The 27338-nt window shown below is 46.5% G+C and overlaps 1 protein-coding gene across 2 annotated transcripts in view; it reads right to left on the minus strand.

Moving 5' to 3' along the window:
* Positions 1 to 7516: 7516 nt before the first annotated feature.
* The window catches only part of LOC135904531 (uncharacterized), a 192750-nt gene continuing 172928 nt past the window's right edge, over positions 7517 to 27338 (minus strand). For both annotated transcript variants that reach the window (XM_065435344.2, XM_070531579.1), the window contains exons 3-4: positions 15607 to 15689; positions 7517 to 14369 (exon numbers count right to left, since the gene is read on the minus strand). In XM_065435344.2, the coding sequence (XP_065291416.1) occupies positions 13940 to 14369; positions 15607 to 15689 (513 nt within the window). In that variant the 3' untranslated portion in view covers positions 7517 to 13939. The remainder of the gene's footprint in view (positions 14370 to 15606; positions 15690 to 27338) is intronic.

Raw genomic sequence — 27338 nt, forward strand, 5'->3', positions numbered from 1 at the left:
CAACTAACACACCCGCAGTCAAGGTGGCTGTTCGAGGTGTGCTGGCTGCCTCAGTGTAAGAAAAAGAAATTGGGTAAATGTCGACACCAGTGCCACTGCTTCTTGCCTCTGACCTGCACGTGCCTCTGCGGCATCTTTGTGCACAAGTGTGCTGGCGTGGTGAGGCGCAGGAGTCATCCGAGAGAAAGAGTATTGTTTACATGGAGAAGTGGCTGTTCACATTGCCTGTCACTTTCCCTCAAATGTTTCCTTGGCGACTAGGGTGACACACCCGCAGTCAAGGTGGCTGTTCGAGGTGTGCTGGCTGCCTAAATGAAATAAAAAGAAATTAGATGAATGTCGATACCAGCGCTATTGCTTATTGTCTCTTACCTGCATTTGCCTCCACGGCCTCTTGGTTTGTGGAGTCTGTATGAGGGAGCTGCTGTGGCTAGGCGTAGGCATTGTCTAAGCAAAAAGAAAAGGCCATTTAAATGGGGAATTATGGAAATAAATGCAGTTATGTCTGCTTCTTGCACTCTTCTTGCCTAAAAGTTTTCAAACATAGTGTCCAGAACACACCAGCACTTTGACTGCTTCTGCTTTTTACCTGCAGGTGTTGTTGCGAGATCCTTAGTATGGCTGCATGCAGCATTGTAATACTTGGTGGAGGCATTTGAAGTGGTAGCCAAAAATATAAAGAATCATCCTTGTCTGCACGAATGCTTTCAATTTCTAAATGCAGTGGTAACTATCACTATTGGTGCAAGGCCCCCCCACATCTATGCGGCAAGTGCCATAGCTCGAAACTGAATTGTTCCTTTAGTGTTTCACAAGGCATCTGATATGTCCACATTAGATGTGATGTGTTTGTTTTTATTTATCCCAGTGTGGAGAGAGCATCATTAAATGGCTGAAGTACTATAGCGCCAAACAGACGACACAAGAAGAAGGGACGCGGACGAGCGCTTATGTCCGTGTCTCTTCTTCTTGTGTCGTCTGTTTGGCGCTATAGTACTTCAGTAATATGCACCAACTAGCCCAACAAAAAGTTCTGCTGAAATATCATTAAATGTTTTGTTTATTTTTGCGTGTCTTGTTTTTTGGTTTATTTCTGAATTTATCATGATGCTAAAGTGACTTATGTAATGGCAATCAGCTTTTGTTTTGCAGAAAAACAATGCATTTCCTGACCCATTGTTTGACATCCCCTCACTCGCATAATTTTGCAGAGTATTCTACCTATATTGACTTGCTTGACCTCCACTAAAGGGTCTTGTATTTTTAAATACGACTCTTTCCTTAAAATCATTCGACACTTCTCATAATTTCTGTACCTTGGGCTTCTGATACTCTGCATTCACTATTTTTGCTTGTTTCTGACTAGAAATGTCTTCTTTAATTTAGAGCTTAAATTTTACCTTTGGAACACATGGAAGGGCTTGCCATTGCATATCTGCATAAAAGGGAAACATGTTTCATTAAACATTTGCAAAATCCCATTGAAGATTGATGAATGCAGCTTGCAGTGTGATATGACTGAATGAGCCATAAAAGTAACTCATCTCACTTGGTAAATGAAAGCACATATTAGTGTGATGCACAAGATACGTTACACTAACGTGGTGGGTTCTCTTGCTTATACAGCAAAATAATCGGTGCGCGAGAAAAAAATTATTTTTGCATAACCCTTGTACACACTGACTTAAGGAAAATGAGCTGGAGCTGTCCACATGATGTACTTATTTTACCTGCGAGTATGGTCAACAAAAATGTGTCCCAGCTGCTTAGTGGTATTCCAGATTATGTCACTGAGTTATTGCATATGTGCCTGTTGTCGAAAATAATTGAATTTTGAAAGTGCTCGCAGGGATCTGATGTGCATATCTGCAGTTTATGGATAAATGTAAAAGACTCAGCATCAAGTGCAAGTGAACGGTCCCACAGGCCCGGAGTCGATCATGCAAATAGATTCGCTGCACAAATTTGTGACATGAAATGGCATGCAAGGAAGTGTTGAAAATATTCCACAGTTAATAAAACGCCTAAGCTATTAATATGTGGGTTGATGCACTCGTTATGCAAAACGGAGGTGAGGCGTGCAGACAGGAAACAAGAGTAGAGTATTTACAAGCAAACAACACGCGCGCCGCCCACTTCTCTACTCTTGTGTCCTGTCTGCACGCCTCACCTCTGTTTTGCATAATGAATCCTTACGAACTAGCTCAGCTTTCTGTCGTTCTAAGCGTTCTAAGTCTCCATGCACTCTATTTCGTCCGCATTAGGCACTCGCCTCTTGATTACTTCGTGGCACAGAAATACTCGGTCATCAGGCTGTTTTTCTGCTGTGGCCTTTGTTGAAGCATGATTGTTCAAAGTGCAACAATTAAACAGATTCTTTGAGTTGCTTGTGGCTTCGCCAATACAATTCCGGTGCGCTGGTCCGCCTGTCCAGCAATTTCCTACTGAAGGGAAACCTGCAAATAAAAACACCGCTCCGCATGCAGAAAAATGCTCTACTGTGACGCTTCTCGAACGATTGTGATGTACCACAAGAGCTGCCTACTCGCGTGATATTCTCAACAAGGAGATATATTCGTTTACTTACATGTGAAGGTATATGCCAGACCACTTCGGGGCTTCGGTGGCACATAAGGCACGAGTGTGTCATAGCGTCCGATGTCGACGCGCGATCGCATGTCAAGCGAAACTACTACGCATCCAAAAAACAGATTCGAAACCGAAATTCGCGTCATCCTTTATTGCATGAATGCGTACATCGTGACTTACATAAGTCACAGACTTAGCGATTGCTTTCTGTAAACTTAATATTAACGTACCACCTTCATAAAGCCATCAGGTATGCGTTTTTAGGTGACAAAGCATAAGGTGACCTGTACTTGTTCTCAGCTCTTTCAATAGTAATTGCGCTGGCCACATTGACCAGTAGCAACAGGGCGGCGCCCTAGAGGTTCCCACTTTTCCGGCCCAGCTTTTCCTCTAGAGTTGTTCTACTAACTCTATGGTGCCCACTCTTACTGGCGCCTGCGCACAAATGACTGGCCATCCCTCAAATAAACGTCTCGTGTTCGTGTTTCGCGACCGGTAGCGACCGGGCGCAAGGGGAGCTGACGATCGCTGCTCAACATGTCGCACGCGAAGCGGAGAAATGTGGGGAGGTAGCGCGGGAGGGAGGGAGAGGGGCGGCTTCTACTCCGCCAGCAACCGCGTACTTTGCGCGGCGGCGCGCGCCTTATCTTGAAAGCGATCTGCAGGCGGCTCGCACATTTGTGCGTGCTGTTTGATCGCCGCTGCTTGAGTTGGAGCGATTCAGCACGAAGGTCGCTTCGCCCGCTACTGCTGCCGCGCTTGCTCACGCCAGCGTTTTGACAGCGAGTGTCCGCTGTTATCGAGTGCGATTTATTCATGTTTTCCTGCACATTCTGACATCATGCTTGTTAATGCAGCTAGTAAACGAATCTTTCCAAGTTTATACGGCCGATAAAACTACTATCGTATAACTCTCTACTTATTTGCTATCGCAATCGATGCTTCGCCTGTCGGGAGAAACTACTTCTTTTTTTCGTTTTATTTTGGGGTGCCTCCTACCGTCGTGCTGTCCCTCGTAAGGTCGAGAGTCTAGGGAAGGAAAGTCTATGGGCGTTGGGGAAAAAAAAAAAGAAGCCACAGACCTGCGCGCCACACGCAGCACAGTCGCAGCGTACGCTGGAGGAGCGTCTCCGTAGGAGACCGTCGTAAACTGCTTGAACAGGGTAACTGCAAGTTTTAAGTATATTTAAAGTCGTGTTTTCGTTTGCATCCATTTATTGAAACACACTCGGGTGTGCTTTAAGGCCGGAAAAGTGGGTCGAGAAGGACACGCAACTGGGCACTAAGGGAAGTTTGATGATTGTGAATACAAAGTACAAACAAGAACTGGTGAGCGAGGAGCTGCATTTTGTATGTTACACAAATTCTATGCCGAGGTCTTCTTGCACACAATGTACGAACTATGCGTGGGAGCAATCCTTCGTGTTTACTTTGAAATCACCCGTGAAAATTAGGGGTACATCGTGTAGACAACCGAAGGCATGTGCCAAAAAGTCCGCAGTGTTCCCATGTTGAGCACCTGGCGACACATAGACTGAAGCAAACACATTACCTTCGGAGTTACGCACTGTGCACACGTCGGCCAAGACTACGTCCGGTGCTCCTGCGAGTATGAATGGCACACACTCATTTCCTCGTTCACATATTGCCACACCCCCAGTCTCGGTGCGCAGTTCTGTTTGCTAACACAACAAACCTGTAGCCGGTGATGTCATGTGGACGACTCCGGGTATTGGAGAAACAGAGTAGGGACACTCGCATTAAGATATAGTCGTGCGTGACGTCAAGCCTGTGTGCAGCCAGAGAACGCACGTTTGATAGAGCAGGTGACAAATCGGTAGAGCTGATCGAACAGTGCAAAGCAACGTTGCATTACTGTGTAAAGGCGACGTTGTTTGAGTCTATGGAATTCCTCATTGCGCAATCTGGGTTTTCAGCGGTGGCGTAAAACGAGAAGTCATCTTAGCGTTCGTTATGTAAAGGTCATGAAGTGAAGTGGCTCGACTCATTGCCACGTACACAAGTTTCTGGAGGTGGCGTTTGTTGTATTCCTAAACAACGCTAATATATGTGCCACCCTGAGACTTATGAATCGTTATTGCACTAGCCTACACCACGTGAAACTGCGTGCGGCGACATGTGGTGTCAACCTTATGGTCCGACGTTGTGGTCACCATGCGTTGCTCAGTTGGTACCCACATGGGGCTGACAGCGCTCCCGAGTACACTGCGCAACGGTGCCGCCTTAGTCGTGCCAGTCTTCCCGTGGCACCACAGTCGAACCTGGACCACAGCCTTTTTCGAGTCCCGAGTCGTCTACCTCAGCGTCGGCGAGGTTCCAAACTGCATCATTTATCAGCCCGATCATTACGTCTATGTTGACGGCTGTCATGTACGGCGAAACTGTCGGGCCTCATTTTAGGCTGCTCGCACGTGAGGGTCTGCGAGGCGACGCTCCCGGGCCTAATTTTCTGCTGCACATACACGAGAGTCCGGCCTATTGTAGCATAAGCTGTCGGGCCGCATTTCCGGCTGTGCGAACGTGAGGTTTTTTCGCGTAGAAGCTGCTGTGCCTGATTTTCAGCAGCACGCACTTGAGGGTCTTCGCGGCGAAGCTGCCGGACCGGATTTTAGGCAGCACGCACTTCAGGGTCTCGGCGGCGAACCTGTCGGGCCGCATTTTCAGCAGCAGACACTATAGAGGGTCATCGCGGCGAAGTCTTTCTTCCGTCATTTTTTTTCGCGGTGAAGTCTTTTTTCCGCCCGGCGTCGACGGCGACCTGCGGCTTGTGTTGCTCACCGCACAGCGGTCTGCTGAGCCCGACATTGCCTGGTTGCAGCCGCGCGCGTAGCTCTACGAGTCGCTTCCTCAGCAACGGATCGTACCTTGCGAAGAGGCAACACAGGTAGCGAGACTACGCGGCCCACATGTCACATTCCTTGATACGTGTCACGGCATGGTGCAAGTGGAAACTGCAGGGTCCAAAGCACTCAGTCCGCATGAACAGGCAACAAGAACGGGCTGTTTAATACCGCGCGCTAGTGACCTCTTGTTCGCTGGTGGTGGAGGTGGTAACAACTTTATTGAAATTCTGCTGAGTTATGATCTGGCAGGCCCGAGTCCTAGGATGGCCCCTCACGAGGAGCGACCCTTTCGGCCCAGGCAACGAGGGCTTCTTGTAGTTCTTGATCCGGCGTTCTGAGCCGTTCCTCCCAAGTCTGTTGTGAGGGAGCTGGAAGGAGCGACATGGGAGGGGGTAAGCCTTCGCATCCCCAAAGAATGTGAATGACTTAGTTTGGATTGGACGCAGGATCGAGGCTTGCGCTCGCGTGGGGCTTGCGTTTGGAGGCGGGTAGATTCGCCTTTTTTGCTTGTAGTAGTTTGTTATCTCGTGGTATGTCGTCGGTGCCTCATCCATGGGATCCGAGTCTGAGGGGCACACCTCCCGTTTGATTAGACCTCGGGATACCCAGTGAGTCTCCTCATTCCCTTGATTCCCCGAATGGGCAGGGACCCATACGAGTTCAACAGTATTTTCATTTGTAAAGCCTCGTGGGACTCGCGCTGCACAGACGCCTATGCTGCCTCTCGAAAAGTCGACGATTGCCCTTTTGAAGTCGCTTATGATAGTTTGCACGGAGGGATTCATGATGGCCAAAGCAATGGCAGTCTCTTCCGCTTCCAGGGTGGACGCTGTTTTTATGGTCGTGGCGTTGGGGATACTTCCCTCTCCGGTCACGACGCTCACTAAGTAAGTTTGGTGATTTTGCTTTGCTGCATCGACACAAGCGGTGTGCTGGTTGCTTTGGTACCTTTCTTGAAGGGCCTTGGCTCTGGCAGGCCGCCTCTTGTCGTGTCTTCCAGGGAGCATGTTCTTGGGTAACGGTGTTATAACCAAACGGCGTTTGACCGCACCGGGTAATGTTGTTCTTCCTGCTGAATTCATAACGGGATTCAGCCCGAGTTTACGTAGAATGACCATGCCACTTGCGGTGCTGGAGAGTCGTTCACGTTGGGCTGTTTTATGGACCTCCATGAGTTCGTCTAGGGTATTGTATATACCTAGCTCAAGTAATCGTTCAGTGTTCGCATAGCTCGGGAGACCAAGGGCAGCTTTATGAGCTGTGCGAATGACGCTGTTAACGTTTTCCTTGTCAGAAAGGCGTAGGTGGTAGTAAGGGAAGTAATACACGATGCGGCTGACCAGGAAAGCCTGCGTAAGATGGCAGATATCAGCCTCCTTCATACCGCGCTGTCATGTGGCTACTCGCCTGATTAGGCCATTTAGAAGAAACACAGCGAACGAGAATGATTTTTCGATTCTCGTTCGCTGTGTTTCTTCTAAATGGCGATGTGTCCTCTCTTCCTCGTTGTACTTGCCGCACTACAGACGCGCCACCTTTCGAAGGATGCATAGCTCCTTTACAATATATATATATATATATATATATATATATATATTCTCGAACGGCCAGTCGCGCGGCAATTTGGCATGTATTCGCGGGCTTGTTTCACGCCCGGCAGAACACTTTATGAGCAACAGAAATTTGTATCGGCAGTTGCTTATGTTGCTCTGCAATTTTCTCATTAAGACTTTCCATCTAATTATAAAGATTGAGAAGTTGATTATGTAGACTAATTATCTAATTAGACGAAGTGCACAATATAATCCGACTATCTTGAAGGACGGCAAACAGCATTACCTTGCTTCAGTTCAGTTACGTGGCATTTGCACATATTTAGTGCTTGGCTCAAGTTACGTGGGACAGCCTGTATACAGGACTGTCATTTACCTCCACTGGAGTTGTCTAAGCATACGTAAGCATTGGGTCGCTTGCTTATCTACACGCATATGACGCGACGTATGTTGTTAACCACGATTAATGAAGCAGTAGACAGTTCCATAAATGTATGCTTTATTGGCCTTGTAGCTTATTTTGTCTCCTGATCCGACCAGTGTAAACCATTATCAACCCTTATCGGTCGTTATCAATCTGACTGGACTCGACCCAACTCTTATCGACCCTTGTCAAGCTTTTTTGTCCATTATATCAATATTATCATACTCGATCGGACCCTTATCAACCCTTATCGGTCGTTATCAACCTTATAGAAATTGCTCAGACCCTTATCAACACTTATATGTCCTTATCAACGTCATCGGACATTATACGAGCCTTATCGATCCTTATCAGAATTGCGCGGACCATTATAAGCCCATATAATTCTTTAGCAACTTATCCATCCGCGTAGAACTATTATCAACCGCGATAAGACCCACATAACCCTTCACCATTCCTTATCATCCTTATTAACTCATTGACTACTTATTTGTTTGTGTTGCGTGACAACGCGGTGCAACAAATGCATGGTTCGGACATATTCGCCTTCTGCCTGCAAGTGTTTAGCCCGGTGGGCAAGACCATGACTCGGCTTCTGAGCGTCATGCGTCAGCGACGGTTTTCCTGCGTGACTAAAAGTCATGCATTCAAAAAATGAATAGTCGAACATATCATGTCAGTACCCCTTAACCTGCAAAGAATAAAAAAAAATCCACCGGACTCTTAATTCTACATCAACTAGAAAACGACAAAAAGAAAGCAAGCAGTAACTGAGACACACACCATTTTGCATTGCACGGGTGAGGAGCGGGGTCTAGGGTGGTTGGGGTCGGGTCTTTCGATTTTATTTCAGCCATCACATGGGTAGATTACACTCTTTCCACTCGGTCACATGTATAGACACAACGAGTAAGGGGCACACTCGATCACGGTTGGAGCAGGCGGTTTGGCTGAGACATCACGCTGTAGCTCGGAGCGCACCATCCTCACCGCTTCTTGCAGGGCTTTGACGGACGCCTGGAACAGTTACGCCTCGAGACTGATTTAAGCACACATCTCGCGTTTCGTATTTGGCGCACCGTGATTAGAGAGGCCGGGGAGAGATAGCTAGCTCCATACACTGTCATCCCTGTGACGTCACGTGGGTGCCAAACATTTCATCCCAAAGCCAATTCCCGCCTATATCTCTAGAATAAACGCGCTGAGCGTTATGGTCAGCAAGAGTTGAGTCACAAAATTCCCCGCGAAAGATAACGCACGCGCACTAACAAGCCCGAAATCGCGACCGGAGTCGTGCTCTTAGCTGCAAGCGTCATATAGCTGGCTCCTTTGTTTTATGCTTGTCAATAAGCGACAGGTCAATAGCGTGAGTTCGAGTCAGCAACGTTGTTACAGCCACTGTTGCACTGAGTCATGATAGGATGAGAAAATGATAAAGCAACAAGAAAGGTATTGGGAACATCTAGCTGAGCTTAACTACGTATGACCCGCCGTGGTTGCTTAGTGGCTACGGTGTTGGAATTCGAAGCACGCGGTCGCGGGATCGAGTCCTGCCACGGCGGCCGAATTTAGATGAGGGCGAAATGGGGAAACATCCATGTACTTAGATTAGGTGCACGTTAAAGAAACCCAGAGAGTCCAGATTTCCGGAGTCCCCCACTACGGCGTGCCTTATAATCAGGTCGTGGTTTTCGCACGTAAAATCCCATATTTTTAGTGGTCGCAGTGCGACTCGGCAATATAATGTCAAGCAGGATCTCGGCATGAAAAGCAGTAGTAGTCGCTTAAGATCGCAGGAAGAGAGGGCACGATGTATGATAACCAGAGAGAAAGAGAGATAGAAAATGGGAGGTGAAAGAAAGTACACGCCTACGCATTTGGGCTGCATGGTTCATGACCTGAGTAGAAGAAACCGTGCAATTGACAGAAATTCAGGAAGGGCAGACAACGGCGCTAACAGCCAACTGTTTATTTTTCCAAGCAACATCGTGTAGTGTCTGCTCAACACGAAAAAACTGAAATGAAAAAAAAAAGCTAGAATAAAGAAAGGCAAGCAGGAACAGTTTTTCTGTTTGTTTGAGGCCCAAATTGAATCCGTTGGCAGTAAATCATTAATTGCTGACACCGAATTTTGCTTTCAGGCGCCTCCTGTTCCCGCACTTTTACTCTTTCTTGGATACATAAAAAAAAGCATATTAACAGGTATGCCTAGCACGTTGATAACGTTGAAAAAAGCAACAATACTCGATGTATTAACATCATCAAACCAATGGAGTACCTTGCCACTTGAAATTGTTGGTTGGCTCAAACTCTTTGTTTCGAGAAAAAGGGGGGGAGGGGTAGGTAACAAGAAAGCATGGATTGCGATGCCTGTCATCGAAACTTCACTATAAACGTAATGACGCACGTATTGGATTCTGTGGCGGACGCTACCACTCGTGATTAGCGCGCGTGTTGGCAACCATGCGAACCGCAGAGCTCAGACCTAACTCCAAGTGACTAGGCAAAATTACCTAGCTGTATGCTGCAGAAAACATGACACACTAGACCGGGACCAGATGGTAAGCGGTTAACGCAGACACGTTAATGCACTTTGCACGAAGAGGTTGCCAGAGTTCTGGTAGCTGCTCATGGGAGGGGGCGGGGGAGGGAGGCGGGAGTTGGAGGGTACGTCCACGTCAAACAGTTCCAGTTCCAGCTGCGTTTGCTCTGGCACCGAGTCTCGCGGACGTTACCGAAGCTCGACGTAAATGATCTGCAAATGAAATCACGCGCTGAGAAAACAAGTGGTCCCGAAACAAAAGCGCGAGTACCTTCCCCGCACCCCCTCCCACTCTCTCTCCTCAGAGAGAGAGAGAGAGATAGAGAGAGAAGAAAAGCAACCCTGCTTAGGTCGCAGCACGTGCTTTTCGCGGCGGGTGCTTCATGCTTCGATCTTGTTCGCTAGCCGAATCAGCTTTTGCAGTTCCAACGGAGCGGTATGCTCTGATGACCTGACCCGAGCAACTCGTAGATTTCTGAACGTATATGGGGTCTGTTTTTCTGTGCGCGTCCATGCGTGCACAATATTCATAGTAAGTAACCCAATTGTTTACCCTGCACCGTCTGGAATACCGAACTTTGCTAGTCAATCAGGTATACGCCGACATATTTGTTTATTGGTAAAGCCATCTGTTTGTCTTTCGATCGCCATCTGACTGCAGTCGTCATCATGTTATTTCGAAGGGGTTCTCGCTTTCGAGCTCGCGCAGCAGTTTGAGCGTACTTGTAATACATTTCTTTTGCGTCTTGCTCAATCGGCGCTAAATGCAAGGTGTGCGCTCTGCTACAGGTGTCGCAGGACTGAAAGAGAAATTTTTGCTTTCGAAGTAGAGTTAATGAAATATTGGGGTGTCAAGTGTCAAAATTATGAGGCGCGCCGTAGTACGGAGCTCCGGATTAATTTTGACCACCTGGGCAAAAACGTACACACGTACGTTTTTGCATTCCGCCTCCAAACGCCGCCGTGGTCGGGACCAAACCCGAGACCTCGAGCTCAGGCTCATCAGCGCGAGGACATAGCCAATGGGCTACCGCGGCGGGTGGTTTTGAAGTTACAAGTGCATTCCACTCGCCGATGACGTATGCGATACACACCCTGGTCCACTCCACAAACTTATGTTCTCCAAATGCAGGAGGAAACCAAAGAAACCCAACCATTCGCGACCTTGCCGCCTAACTGGCGCTTAGGTGACTCTATGGGAATTATTATCATCATTGTCATCAGTCTCGGCATTCCGGTCAGGTCAGTTCCTTCGCCTTACGCGCTTCTCTTTGTCTTACCTTCCTGTGTGCGTTGTCCTTGAGTTGCGCTGATTTTCCACGTTGGCACTATTCTTTTCGCTTGCGATTTCCGCACATTAAGGTCAGTCCACGTGAGTTATTGCTCCCTCTGACTGAATGCATGCCAGCGCATTGGGAAGACTAAAGCAACTGGGAGGAGGGGTGGTGGTTAAATGTTGGACGTAAAGTGAGTGTAGTGGTTTATATTTACTTAACGTAATGCGGCGCTGAATTTTAACTCCATAGCCAATGAGATCGATTCCTCCTATGAGTACCTTGCCACATCAAAAAGCCGATTTCCAGGAAGGACGCTTTCAGTGTAGTTTGAGTTGTGACTATCGTTAAAGCATTCAACAAACGTTTATTGCTGAAGTCAGCTAGCTGTGCTAATACAGAAAAGGGGGTGCAGCTGTTAGCAAATTATAATACAATAACATTTCTCACCCCTCTACGCGCATGCCTATTACATTTTCGTTTCTATTTCCTGCTTTATGCACCACCTGGAGTAAGTTAATATATATATGTTGTCTGTACTACAACCAAGCACTATCATACCATCTAAGCATCTGAACTTCTTATCGCTTTATTCGGGTTGTCCAAAATGGAAGGCGGACCAGAAAACTCCACACAACGAAAGATGTACAGTTAATTTAGGTTGTGTCACTGGCAGAAGGAAGGAAGGTGTCGATAGAGAATGAGCATTCTCAGTGGCAAAGTGCACACGAAGGATCACAATGCTGGGTGCACACGAATAGAGGTGTGCGAGCTGGCCCATAGAAATACATGCGTGTGCGGCTGAGCCTTCGTCATTTGAACAAAGCGGTGCGGTGCATCTGGGACAACCTGTCATCCGCGTTTACTCCGTGGCCTGTCTTCACGTTCGTCCTGCTATTTACGCCCGGTTCCCTCAGCCTTCTTTAATCTCGTCTGTGGGGCCGAACAAACTGAGCGGCGCAATCGCTTGACTACTGTCCTCACGGAGAAGACGTGGTGTTTTTCATTTAAAACACGCGCAGTTTCAGCCGTAAGGTATTCGCAGGTTGTTTCGAATGTTACTGCTCGTCACAGGGTTACTCACAAAAACTACGGCCTTCATTACAACTTCTAAAGGGCATTGCGTTTATCTACTAGCACCCGGGAAGACCCTACTGGACATGTCGCATTGGTTGACTTGGCTGATGGTAAACCAGGTTTGCCGTCATGCGCTGACTCGCGCCTTTTCAGGACATCTGTCCTTGCGTGACTTCATGTAATATCCCCCCCCCTCCCCCCCTTGTTGTAGAGTTTCGCAATATTCCGAGCGACCAAGTCACAGTGACAGTGAGTAGAAGTTACGTCATTTCAAGTCTACAGACCAGTGCCTCTTCCTTCCTCATAATCCGTTATAGTCACTACCATTTCGCCAACACGCTACCTCGCGTTTTAACTCGCAACACGAAGTGTATTCGCCGTCGCCGGCGTGAATTCTGCAATACTGGTGACCGTTGTATGTATATAGTTGTCCGCGTGTCATCATCAGTGCAAAATGATGTGGAAGTCAAAACCTGTCGGTTCCCTTCCGGCAACTTCACTAACTGAAATGGAATGAGATCGAAATGTAGTGATACACATGCAACAAGCGGAAACATTAAAGACGTTCCGTTCTTTTGTCTACAACCGTGCACTGTGTCACATCACCCAAGTCGCAATCAAAATACAACCCATATACGTCAGCAGTTGCCGCGAAATCAACAGTATGCGTGCAGCCCCGGGGCCGCTGTACTGGATTAAGCGCGCTACTATATTCCAGCCTTACTTAAAATCTCACAAGCGCCTCGTAGCTCCAGGTGATGCAGGCCCACTTCTCGGTACACGAATACTTTCGTGACGGCGACAATTATTTTACATGACACGACGAAGACCGGATACGACAGCCGCTTTATGCGCTGTACTCTCCGACATTGCATTCAATGAACAAAGCAGGAGTTTTGATTGTATGCACGTGCCAACCTGGCATGTGTGTTCTTGATATGTGAGTATTTTCGGTTGTTCCAACGGGGCGTAAACGCACGGAAGAACCGCGGCGTGCGGTGTTGGAGAGCGAACCGTTAACAACTTATGAGACACGGACATCGAGACGCACGTGTCGTCTGGCGCAACTGAGTGGCACAGTCATCTGGGCATGGCTGAAGTCGCTAGAGAGGCTTTCGGTGCTGTCGTAGGTTGAGTGGACGCGAAGTAATTGTCTCGGTGAGCCGCTCGGCCGCGTTCACTGCCCGATCGCGGCGCCATGCTGCGTGTTGCGAAAGGTTCAGTGACTCGGATGGGAACAATGAGTCAGCGTACAGCACTGACCAGTGATGGAGCTGGAGGAGTACAGGGAAGCTTAACTGGTACGACAGAACACGAGATAACGAGAGCGCCGGTTGCTGGCCTTCGCCTATCACTTACTGTTTCTACCGTCCGTTTAACAGCTCCGAGTTTTACTTACACCTCGAACTTACAGACCTTTCCATACCCAACGACAATGACAAAATGCTTGTGCATCTTTTGACATGCGCTGAAAGTCTCACGACGCGTCAGTCGTCACAGCACGTGCGCGTCCAACAGTTGGGCGTCAGCAGCAGCGGTACTGCGCTCTTCGCCGGACAGGTCCACGCCAGGTCTCGCCACGACGTCCTCCAGGAGGGAGAAAGGGAGGCAGGAAATCAAGGCCTGCTGGCGAGCAGGCTGAGTGGGTACCCTCTGGGCCGGTGCACCTGGCAGGAGCATCCGCTGCGGTAGCGGATGTAGTCGAGCCGCCAGGGCCCGTCGGACTGGAACTCGCGCACCAGCGCGTACATGTAGCTGTAGGTCTGGACGCAGCGCGACTGTGCCTCGTATTTGGAGCGGACGTAGCGGCAGGGCCGGCCCTTGACTTGCTCCCGGCACGACGTCTGGTAGAAGCGTTGCGTGGCGTTGGGCTCTCGGTACAGCTCCAGGATGCGGCCCGTGATGGAGACGCCGCCGAGTGGCTGGATGGCCTCAGTCACGGACGGGCAGCATTCGGCCGAGCGCACGTAGCCTAGATCGGGGGGACCTGAGGGCGGCGCCGTCGGGTCGCGTCGCCGAGGGCGAGGCCACTCCAGGGGAAGGTCCCTGCGTCAGTCACGCATGAAGTCGCGCCTTGACGATTTTGCGACTGCCGTCGCGACATTAGTGGGGATCGCGTGCAGAGGAATGGCGGGGTTTACTCTTTGACAAACTCAGCCAGAAATTTCGAAAGGGCAATAGGAAGTTGCTGGCGGGTAGCGACACTTTGGGAATTCTGCAGCTACATCGAGATCGGCCAGAGTGCTTCTCAATGTTTAAAGTTGCGAAAAGAGGGCAGATTGCAGGAGTCGCATCACAGCGACATCTCTTGTAACCCGCCCAGTGGTTTGAAAATTTTTATTTATTTACAAATACTGCAGCCCGGAGGGGCTATTGCAGGAGTGGGTGAATACAAAATGTGGGAAAGAAAATCACCATACAAAAGAAGCATATGTGAGTAACATGGCTAAGAGGAGCACTCAATGGCATCCCCAAATTCTCCATGTGGTAAACAACGGATGGAACCAGGCAGGTCATTACAGAGTTCAATTGTCCGAGGAAAAAAACTCTATTTAAAAGTGTTGGTGCGAGCAAAAAAGGCGGATAAGATTAAGTCATTGCTGTTTTTCGTGATTAGGGGCTTTGCACGGGTCAGATATGTGTTAGGGGAAGCATAATGTGGAGAGCAAAATAGAGAGTGTAGAAGTTTCAGAGAATTAATGTGCCGACGGTGGGAAAGAGGGGCTAAACGGAGCATATTCAGATGAGATGACGGTGAAAACATTCTGTCATAACGGCGGTATATGAAACGAACCGCCTTTTTCTGAACAGATTCAATTTTGTGGATGTCCGAAATTTTGTAAGGGTTCCATATGGCAGCCACATATTCAAGAATGGGTCTTACAAGTGTTTTGTATGCAATGAGTTTAGTTTCTTTGGGAGCAGCACGCAGAGTTCGGGTTAGGTAACCAAGTGTTTTTAGTCCTTTGTTGCAAGTTGTTAGAATATGTTTTGACCAGGATAACCTCGGAGTGAAAAGGAGACCTAAATGCTTATATTCACATGCGCGCTGCAGAAAAGTGGATTTATAGTAGTTGAAATATGAGCAACGTCCTCAATATGAAATTGAACGTCCTCATTGAAATATGAGCAACGCACTTTTGACAGGAGATACACATGGAAGGCGTTGGGGGACGTATTTTGAAAAAGGGAAGTGATTTCCATGCGTTGTTATAATGACTACACAAAACAGGAGTCCAGAGATAACGCCACTGTTCTTACGAAGCGCGACCGCTATACTCACAGGAGACGCCTATTCTTCCTCGGAGCGGCTCTGCCATGGGCTTCTGTGGCGCGGGAAAGTAGGCAGGTCGCCAACGACACCACCTGCAGACGCCAAGCAGAACAGACACTATGTCAAGAAGGAAGGTACACATAGTGGACTCTCTTGCAAGCGTTCTGCAGAGGCGATTAAGTTTAGATTAGAGAACCAGACAGGCGGATAGTAGCATAAAACGCCAAGCTTCTGCTATTCCGTCTAGCGTAGGCAACAGTAAAGGCTGTGACTCCTCTGGCCACGTGACAAATCATAAGCACGCCCAACAGTGAGGAAGTTGCAGTAATCGCAGGCGATACCCTTTCCACTTTCACTAGTTTTCTTCCTCTTCTTGCACGGATTTCAAACTGAACCGCGGACTTAATTGCAGTGGTTGCACGGCTTCACCCTGATCAGAGCATATACCAGTTCTATTGAGGTAGCCTGCTTCGTCGGAACCAGGCAGTAAAACAGGTGCTTTTCGCCTGATCGACCATTTGACTCGGCGCCACATATTTGCTTACCACCGCAATATTCGTTGTGGAACTCTGTTGCTTTACCAATACACTCGATCGTATACCTCGGTTTATCGTCATCGAGTGTTAAGAGGACACTGAAGCTAAATATGAAATCATCATAAAGTAACTGACAGGTGTTTGTAAATCTCAAAATTGTCAGTTTTCCCGTCAGAGAGAGCTTTCACATTCGATAAATTGATGCGAACATATACAGGTCGCCATTGATGTAATCACTATGAGAACAAGGAAAGAGTTTGATTTGATTTATTGATTTCCATTTACACACACACATGTACAGAGGAGTGGTAAATGGAGGTGGATGAGGGAAAAAAGCCGCACAGACGCGGCTTGAGGTAACCTCACCCCCTTAGGTACAATATGGCTGCATGGGGTAACACATCAAGCGCCATATAAATTACATTTATCTAGTGGCCATAAAACATTGCAATTATATAATATATGAAAGAACAGTGAAATGTTGCCACAATAACAATGCGCGATTCGCATGGTGTTCGCCCAAACAGTATAGTCAGCCGCTGATAAAAGGAATATTAGCTGCATTTGAACATGACAACACATGCCGTTTGACAAAATTAATAAATTTTTACACGCAAACACTTTTTTCATACATGATGATGATAATCATGACGTGAGCATCTTCTTGAAGGGGTGGTACATGCCACCGAGCTCTTTCCTTGAAACTTTCTGGCATATTTAAACCTTTAACTATCTTCATGCAGTAAGCTACACTATTCACAGTTGAAAGTTCGCTTCATTGCATGTTATGCCTTCATTTTTACCGCCAACATTCCAGCCGAGTTTCACTGTAGTCTCTCCAACCACTTCGTTCATGTTTCCACATGAGCGCTGTCCTAAAACCTAAAGCCTCGGCGAAGCCCATTGATTCCACATTTATCGCTGGGTGGATACTTGGACATTCTGACATTATACGATCAGTGGTTTCGGCACCATCTTCACACGATGTGCGAGGGTCATCACCATCTGAAAATTTTCGCTAATAACAACGCGCTCTCAAACACTCTGATCTGGCTTCGAACAGTACGGCATAGCCATTTAATTTACCATACAAATGTTCCTTCTTGTTTTTTTTTCGCTGTTCAATGTAGCCTCATATAACTAACTTCTTCGTGGCTCCATCAAGTACGTTGTTTCCACATGTCTGGCTTACATTTAACATCCTTTTCTATGTCGCGGTCCGCCACTATAGCTTAATATTTACCGGTTAGAGTCCTGGCTTGTTTCTCCACTGCGAGTCAACATTTTTCCTGTATGGGCACGCCTAAATAATTTAATTTAGCCGCCCGTCAATTTTCATTCATGTTTTGCACTCGTCCTTCGAAGGCGATCTTGTTCTAGGCCTCTCGCGCACTTCCTAAGTTGAACCCGTGCCTCCCTCTACCGCTTCGCGCGTGGTTTTTTTTTTTTTCATACGCTCCAAATGGTAGCTTTCCAAAGGTCCCACGGTTAATCTTCAGTCCTGCATGCACTTCATAATTTAAGCACCGCACCGAGTCACCAAACGTGAGCTCGGTAACCATTACGACTTTTTATAGACCTCCTATACTAGACACACTTTTTTCTTAACCCTCGTAGCGTTCTGTTTAATTATGACAGCGTTTCTCGTGTCTTTCGCTTTGATCACTTCACTTTTTTTATGTGTCTGGTAGTTTCGCTCAGCTACACTTCGTATCTTGGCATTGTTGCCAGCTGATATCAGTCACGCCATGAAGCCCGATGTCGTTATACTGAAGTTAAATCCAAGAGCTTCGCCCTCGTTTCCACTTAAAGCTGCAAGAAGCTGTCTCTGTCTGCATACGCGACAAAAACGGTGCTGTCGGCGTAAATTAAACCCGAAAAACGCTGCTCCGCCTCGGTGTCACGTCATAACCTAACTTCCTTGCCTCTAGCCTCCTCTCCATGCTTATAACGTGTACCATAAAGATGAGGGGTTGCAATGGGTACCTTTCCAGATACATCTACTGCCGCGTCATTTGTTAGCCTTTCCCACGTTCCATTATTCCCACGTATTATACCAGTATAATTCCTTTAGATAATCTGTAGCGCTTTTCCCAAGGCCTTCCTCTCTAAAAGTGCTCCGCAAATTATAGTCTCCCTGTTACGCGTTGTCGTATGAACTGTTAAAATATAGAAATGCTATACATAAAATTTACATACCGGTAATATTTTCACACATAGTATAACATAACAATATAATATACATATAAGTACATACATTGTCCGTTATCGAACCGAAAATTGTCGATCATCGCCGATTCTTGGCTCTTCTTTATTGTTTTCCGAAGCCGTGCAGGCCACAGGTGAAGACAAAATACCATTTAATTAATGTAATTGACAAACGCCTTTGCGGGTAGCAGTTAGTTTGTGTTATTTGCGGATCATTGAATCGCAACGCCGACAATAATTCGTTGCGTTCAGTTTGTATAAAAATGTTTGTTTATATAGATACGTATTCGACCACCCATCGAGTTAGTTACTAAAATAATGGAGTTATGGGGAGAAGGCAAAGATAAAAGTGCACCGGAATATCTCCAAAAAGCGGTGCCGCTGACCGGTTTGGCAGCAGTATCATTTTCACATAAGGCTTCATCGCACGCGTACTTGTCGTTCTCGATCTCTTGGCGACTGCAGTGCGTGCAAAGCAAGGTGCGCCCTATCAGCATCTGCTCCGGAATTCCAAGTCGCATTCAGTCGACATTCCAGAGAGCTTTCACTCAATTTTACTGCGGCTGATGCGGGCGTGCAGCTGGGTGTAAACAGCTGGCCGTATACAATCATGTGCGCAACGAGAACAATTTCTTCGACACGCGCAAACTACATGGGTCTTCGACGGACATCCGGATCTTCCCATCAAAAAATAAACTTGCTGTCAATCGTTCAACTGAAGACACGAATACAAGTCTTCGTAATACGTAGAAAAATGTTACTCAAGAAGACTGTCTCGTAATATAGGCTTTATTTTATTCTTGTAGTAGATTTCAATCAGTAAAGCCCGCAACCACCCCGTCCACTTTGCTTTAATCACGCTATGATATATATGTCTCTCTTATAATTAAGAATTTTTTTTTGCGCTAAAATTCACCTTTGACAGAGGTCCAATTAACTTTGTCTTAATTCGCAATTCCGTGATATTTAGTTAGGACAACCAGGCCGTAAACATTTATTTTATTTTAGGTGATTCATGTTTGCCCAATGCCAGTTGCCTGTTCTGCATGCTGTACTGGGAAGCTGTACTGTACAATCAGTCCGCAGTAAAGCTGGGCAACGCAGACTCAATAATGAACATCAGTGAGATAACGTAGTTTTATGCTGGCAGCATTATTTCTTTCCTTTTGATTTCTTTCATTAACGCGGCCGCTAATGCTCTATTTGCAGATTGGTGAAAAAGAAAGAAAACGAAGGTGCAATTGCGGGAAGGGCAAGGTTATACTCTTATCAAGCAGAAACACCTTGCCGAGATAAACGTCGAAATGCAGGCGCTCCGAACGCAGCGCTTCTAGTTCGTTAGGCGCGTGCTGACTCTCTATGCGCCCTCTGGATGTTCGCAGATCGTCGCTGGCGAAAAGCGAGAGAAATGCAACGCCCTGCTTTGGCTTTCGAAGCTGAAGCTGACTCGCTTTCTCGAGTAACGAACCGTGACAAGTGGAACGCGGTTGTCTTTATGATTCAGCTTTGGAAACGCTCTGTCGGGACTGCATATACTTCCTTCTTGGCACGCACGCACTTTCATTCGTTTTGTCGCACGTGCGTGTTTGTATAGTAGCCGTTCTTTGTTTTTCTGACGTCTAAATTTACGAATTCGCCACGAAAATGCGTACGCAGAAGTTATTAACGCACTTTGGGAGTCCATCGGCTTGAAATTCGAAATGTGCAAGCTCGCAGTTCTGACACGGACCAGGCAAAGCTGCGGTACACACGACGATGCCTCCCCACTCTTTCTTTCTTTCTTTCTTTCTTTCTTTCTTTCTTTCTTTCTTTCTTTCTTTCTTTCTTTCTTTCTTTCTTTCTTTCTTTCTTTCTTCCTTTCTTTCTTTCTTTCTTTCTTTTGTATGCCTGGCAGGATCGAATTCCTTTTTGGCAATCCGGTGTCGAATTCGCATGTTTTCGCTTCACAGAGACAACCAAGAGGCACTGTGGAATGTTTCGCGCACACTAACGACGACAACAAGAAAAGGACACAAAGACCAGCGCAGTTATTATTATAAACTGCGCTGGTCCTTCTGTCCTTTTCTTGTTGTCGCCGTTTAGTGTGCGCAAAATTTCCGCAATAAAGTCAAGACAACTAATCCGCCTTTCAGTCTTACTGCAGCTAAGAAGCGTTAAAGCTGTTCAATGTGGCCGATTATGAGTGCAATGTTTGCATCAATAATCGACGATGCAAGCTGATGTGCGTTGCAAGCGAAGCCTCGTTGAGAGACGGCTGCTATGGCCGAAGTCGAGACGCCTAGTAAAAAGTTTTAGTTTTGTTGCCTGCGCCTCCGTGCTATGGAGAATCAGCGACACTCGGCAGAAAACGTGACGGGGCGACAGACGTCGCCATTTTACTGCTAACACCGTGTCGCGTTTTGAAAGTCAAAGTTGACATCGGCTAACGAGGAGCCGAATTCGCAAAGCCTTTCGCATGTTAGACATTGTGCAAACGCAAATTGCGGTTAGTCCCGTGTAAAAATAGATGTGTATGGTCTCTATAATGCCGCATAGAAATAATATATACCAATTTTCCATTCTGCGTGTACAGTTCCCATTTCTCCCGCAACAATTGATAGACAGTCTTCAGACGATAGGCACTAAACTGAGTATTATTGAACGAGTTATTGCGCTATGTACTGACATGACAGGTTATGAGGATTAGTGCGCGCTTCCTCGCACTGATTATTCTTTTTTTTAATCTTATCTTTAATTCTCTTATTTTTCGTTCTATTTACGCCGGTGCAGGGTGGCTAGCCGGACGTTACTCCAGGTCGCCGCGCTGTATTCTGCCCTCATTTTTCTTCCATCCGAAGACAGGCCGTGGACTTGTTGCCCTTATGGATTTACATGATTATGGATTATACAATGTATAATATGGGCAATCTAGGGTTGTTACAGAATACACTGAATAGAGGTGTCAAGAGGCTCGCCATAGACTAATAGGCATATATTTTTGTACAGTATGGCTCCACCTAACGCCTCGATGGGCTGAGTCGCAGACGCGCACCAATCATATTCGTCCGAGCTTGAGATGATTGTTGCCAAATGTCAACACAAAGTTATTGTAGTGGTTTATCATGCCCCCAGTCAAAAGCTACCAGCCTTCTTGCATAATTTTGAACGGTTATTTGAGATTAGAGGTTAGATTGCGCAAAATTTGTACGACGCACACAGAAGAGAAACACAGACCACAGAGCGCTTCATTAGAAATACACAGAAAACCAAATATATTGTTTTTAATTCACAGCGAAAAATTCTGGATGTACACTCATGTACACTCACAATAATTAATTCAGCGCTAGAAGGAGTGAATTCTATAAAATACCTAGGCGTTATAGTTGAAGAATCTTTTAACTGGAAACCTCATGTCAACGAAGTCTGCAAGAAACTTAGTAAAGCTTGTTTTCTCTTGTACAAATGCTGAGACATATTTGACATATCGACATTACTAATAATTTATTTCAGTATACTTCATAGCCACTTAAATTACTATTAACTGAAGTCAAACATACTTCACATATCTAGAACGAGTCATAATACTGCACTACACTGCACATACGGTACCACACTTCCGAAGCTTGAATATCATGCCGTTCACCACTTTAATTGATTACAAAACTGCAATAATGGTCCATTTTAGTATTATCACCAACTATCCAGTCTGCTCATCACATTTTTTATGTTCTCGCTACGAAAGCCGTAACAAAGTAAAAGGTAAGTACCTCACTCGACAAAGAAAAAAATATATATGGTAAGACAGAACTTACAGCTAATGAAGTCGCCATATGGAACAACCTTCTGCTAAAAATAAAAAAGTGTACGAATTTTTCTTTAGCATTGAAAAGACATTTCCTACGTTATATATAGCCACGTAATATATTAACTGCTAAAAACATTCTTTCAGGACGAGTAATCATTTTGAATTGACTACCATGTATAATTGTGTTGTACTTACGCTCTGTACATACATGGATGTTTTGCTCGTACAACTGTAATAGTATGCGCGATAATATTGTGAAACTCCCCTTTATAAATGCCGGAAACAGTTAAAATAGTATTGCAGAGTAATAATCGTGTTATCATGATTCTCAAATGTTATAATGTCAGTAAAAATATTTTTGTTCGTATCATTCTTGTTTTGTTATGGGACACCTCGTTTTCGCAATTATACCTGAATGAATCCCAACTAGCCTCAAGCAAGAGATTGAGATGCATCATTGCAATTCAATTTTTTGAAAATTGTCAAATTATGCCAATAAAGTTCAATTCAATTCAATAACGCACGCTCGCAATGCTTTGTGAATTCGATGCTCGACCGGTTGACTCTGGTTTACAGAGCGCTGCACACTTTCGGGGACACAGATTCAGTGAGAGCGTCAGCAAGTTTGAATGTCAGTACAGGCAAATGAAATCTCGCGACAGTGCATAATTGAATGCACTGTCTTTCGTACGAGCGACGCTGCTTTTTCGTTCGCGAATGAGAGCTTAACAGGGAAGATCATGTCCCTTTGATCAGCCGAGGAAGCGATGGAATGCATATTCATGAGCCGCGATGGCTGAACAGAAGTGAACGGGCCTTTAACCCGAACCAGACACGCTTTCGCACTGGCATGGATAACGAACGATATATACATACGCCTCTCTATAGCGTGACATGCACCCCGCGTTTCCGACGCGCGGTGTGCAGCCCGAAGCGCCGAACAAAGGCGTTCTTGAAGAGGGCTTAGACACGGAAGCTAGTCTTGGGGTAAGTCGTTAAAAAAAAAGAAAAAAAAACCCACGAGAGCAGACGGCCTGCCGCCGCAGTGTGCCTAACGTGTAGCAAAAGACCGTGTTCATTTGGAGATGTTCGGAGGAGACAGTCTTAAAGAAAAGCGCAGGAATGTTTGTGTTTGCCGAGTTTTACAGCCGTGCATTTCGGGCGGCCGCTTCCGAAGCAGCAGGAAGCTTTTTCTTTTTTTTTTCTTTTTACGTACGTGCCTTGAGGCGGTTTCAGTTGTTTGCGCACGACCATGGTCTTTTCTACATGTGGTAAATGCGAGATTTCAGGGTTTTCACTGTATTGTGTTTTCTACTTATTCTCTGTATGCCTAGGGTCTGAAGTAATGCAACTGAAAATCGCGTTGAAAAAATGCCGTTAGAAAAGACGCGGTACTTGAAACGTTTGGTTTCTCGCTACAGATTACCCGCTGTTTATACCCGCTCGTGGAAATGACCTTGGCTAAATGTGGAAGTTTGCAGCGTGCAAGAGTGAGTAAAAGAAGTATAACATAGAAAACGGCGCCTGAAGCACCGAATCGCGCTGGCTATAATCGGCCACGACGGACTGCGTTGGATAACGCCCGCCAGTTCAATGACCGCACATTCCAGACATGATAGTTTCGAAACTATGGGAGTTACAGACCTTAGCTTTCCTTCTTCGTGACTTGTTCTTTTAGGCGCGACTCTTGGTTTCCTGCAGAATGCATATACGATTTGAATGCCCCGTTTATTTACATTGTGGTGACTACGCCATCACAAAGTAAATAAATGCATTCGGAGACGGCAGAAAACTAGGTGGGGTGATGAAATAGGAAATTTGAATGCGCAAGTTGGAATCGGTTGGCGCAGGACAGGGGTAATTAGAGATCGCAAGAAGAGATCTTCGTCCTGCAGTGAACATAAGTAGGCTGATGATGATGTTCTTGACTACGTTGGCCCCCAAAAATTATGGTCCGCCGTTGTCACAGCCGTCTACGCGATGCAGAAAAAAAAAACTTGCATGCGAGGGACATTCTGTAAAAAGCGGGAAGTAGCATATGACTTACGATGCCCAGATGTCAACCTCGAATGGCGACGAAACATTAGGAATGAGGTTGAAGCTAACCGAATGTTTTGCTGTGCGCTCTTTGTACAAACGTGCTCTATGTACAAGCACAGCACCAGGAGCGACGTGTCAGCACAACGATCAGCTCTTTCTGTGTGGCCACGATGCTAAACGGTTCTTGTCTAGCGGCTGCACTTTGCGAATTGCGATTGAATTCTCTTTGTTATTCAAAGCCATCAGACTGATAAGCTGCCCGACACGCGTTCGGTTAGAATCGTTTATAAAGCGAACCGCTTTCTTTGGCTACTGTTTTGCAAGGTTGTGCCCCGGCGGCCGAGTATCCTCACGCCGTGAAAGGGCAGTGCGCCAGCGCCCGACGTCTTGGTAGGATGTATCGATATATAGCACAACAGCGGGAAAACACAGGACGCAGTAAGGGGTCACACAGGCAGACCTTACTGTGTCCTGTGCTTCAGCGCTGTTGTAATAGTTCGGTTTCCAAAAGCGCCGTACCAGCCAGTCGGAGCCCCAACTCTCCTAAATGAGAGAGCGCTCGCCGAGTGGCCCGCGCCAGCGCATACGGGCGAATATGGGCGGTGCGAATATTCGTAAGATTCACAACGAGTCGAATATTGCCCTGTTCGGTTCCTTATTCGAATGGAATAGTCGCTATTCGTGAATTGGAATATTTTTCGAATACTTTCCAAACAACTCAAATCGCCAACACTGCGATAAGTTTTATCCGGGTGGCCAATATATATATATATATATATATATATATATATATATATATATATATATATATATATATATATAAATGAGAAGAAAGGGGGTTAACCGAGGGACCCGTTTTTTGTTAGTCATATCATAAGAAGCCAACAAACGAGTCAGGTAGCATATGTGGGTTTATTGACCAGTTGCCTTCATCCAAAAAGATCACGTTCTCGTAACGCCTACGACAAAAAAGACGTTCCACGTCCGCCGCCAAGGTCTGCGAGTGGTGGCGCTGGCTAACACTCCCAGGGTTCTACTAGGACACATACATACCCAAGAAAGTGGATGGAAAAACGACGCCGCGGTAGCTCAATCGGTAGAGCATCGCACGCGAAATACGAAGGTTGTGGGTCCAGTTCCCACCTGCGGCAAGTTACTATATATATATATATATATATATATATATATATATATATATATATATATATATATATATATATATATATATATATAGAGAGAGAGAGAGAGAGAGAGAGAGAGAGAGAGAGGGGAGAGACAAAACACTATAATTACGTTTAGTGGAGGAGTAGCCAACCGGACACTTATTCTGGTTAACCTCTCTGCCCTTTCAACTCTTGTTTTCCTTCCTTCCTTCCTTTCCTTTAGTGGATCATGCTATGTGTCACTTTAGGAGTCAGACTTTTGGTCTGAAATAAAGAACTGAATGAATGAATGAATGAATTAATTCAGTTCTTTATTTCAGACAACAAGGTCCCGGATACAAGGGCAAAAGGCAGATGTACTCTGCCTGATGGGACCCCAGCATGCAGCACCCGAATGCACACACTCAGAGCATGTAGCAACGGAAACAAGAACATAATACGCTATCGTTACATGCAGAACACAGTTTTACGCAAAGTAAACAACGGAACAAGGTGCAAAATTTTGCAATCATAAAGGAAAAATCGTACGAATCAGGATCATTAAAATTTTGTATACACCACCTATTAGTCATTAGGACAGGAAAGGAGGTAAGCTTTAACATTATTTTTTAAACAGTTCAGGAACACGCATTTCTAAATAATTTCTATGGCCTGTGTATGTCTGCTGAGAAGAGTCGGAATTAAGTATGAAAGCATCTGGGTTCCGTAATTGGTCCGTATAAGTGGGATTCTGTAATGGTCGCGCCTTAATTTGTAAGGCATATTACTACTAGAATGCAATTCAAGAAATTTGAAGGATTGAGCTTGATTTTGTTAAAGACATAAGAGAGCAATTTCAACACATCTGATTGATTCACTTTTAGAACCGAGTGTTCTAAAAAGTGCAAACCTGTGTAGCTGTTGTAAGTGTTACGTTTCGCCTATGACGCGCGCTGTAGCCGGCGCGGATTCAACGGACGCCGGGGCTTCGTTCAAAGCGGTGGACATTTTGGCCCGTTCGGAGCGGCCGCGACGCATCCCCGCCGAGCGCGTCCCGGCATGTTTCAGTGCCACGTGTCTTCGTGTGTGCGTGTGTGTGTGTGTGTGCCCACGCTTGTCAAAGCGCGGCAGCTGGGGAGAGGAGCTCCCCCAGTGTGAAGCGAGGAGGTCTGACCGGCGCCGGCCCGGCTGATGCGTCACCTCCTTGTCTCTACATGTCTCTCAGTCCGTCCGTAGCTCGCTGTCACGTGGTGTCATCTCGTGACCTTCCTTCTTGCCCGCGACGCCAAGAGTATAAGAGCAGCTGCCCCCGGACGCCAGGAGAGAGGCTCCGATTTCTTCTGTTGAGTAACGTGCTCTCCCGTCTCTCTACTTCGGTCGACCTGACCGCCCGCTCTTTGCGATGCTAGAATAAACAAGTTGTTCTGTTAGCAGTCGCCACATACTTTGCTGGGACCTTCGGATGCTTCCAGTGTGCCCCAGGCCGCCAGGCCAATGCTACCCTTGGGGCTTGCGACCCATTTGCAACAACGGGCGCCAACGGTCCGGTTGCAACAGCTGGTGGCCGTAAAGCCCCTTAAACTTCGTAAAGTAGTGCCACGCTTTGAAGAATGCCGCCTCCTCCTCCAGCGCTCTGGCCGAAGCCGACACCGCGTCGCTATTGGCCTAATGGCATCACGTGGCCCCTTGCGCCGGCTTTGTTTGTTTACAGTCGCGCTTCAGTACCATCTTTGCTCGAGAAGCGGCGCTTGTTGGCGGCATTCTTTCCGTTCCTATTCTGTGTTGTTTTGATCTTGTGAGCGCCTTGAAGGATGTTTTGTGGCAACTGCGACGTCGCTTCACGTCATTTTCTGTTACCATGACCTGCTGCGCGTTTGGATGCCAATATAGTTTTAGCAAAGGCAAGAATATGTTCGCGATACCGTCCGGTAAGCGCAACGGGTTAAGAAGAAAGACATGGCTTCACCGAATCGGGAGGGAGAACTTCCGACCAACTTCCTCCGCGCGACTATGTGATGTAAGTTGTGACTC

Source organism: Dermacentor albipictus, chromosome 1 (assembly GCF_038994185.2).
Source record: "Dermacentor albipictus isolate Rhodes 1998 colony chromosome 1, USDA_Dalb.pri_finalv2, whole genome shotgun sequence".
In the NCBI taxonomy this organism is placed as follows: domain Eukaryota; kingdom Metazoa; phylum Arthropoda; class Arachnida; order Ixodida; family Ixodidae; genus Dermacentor; species Dermacentor albipictus.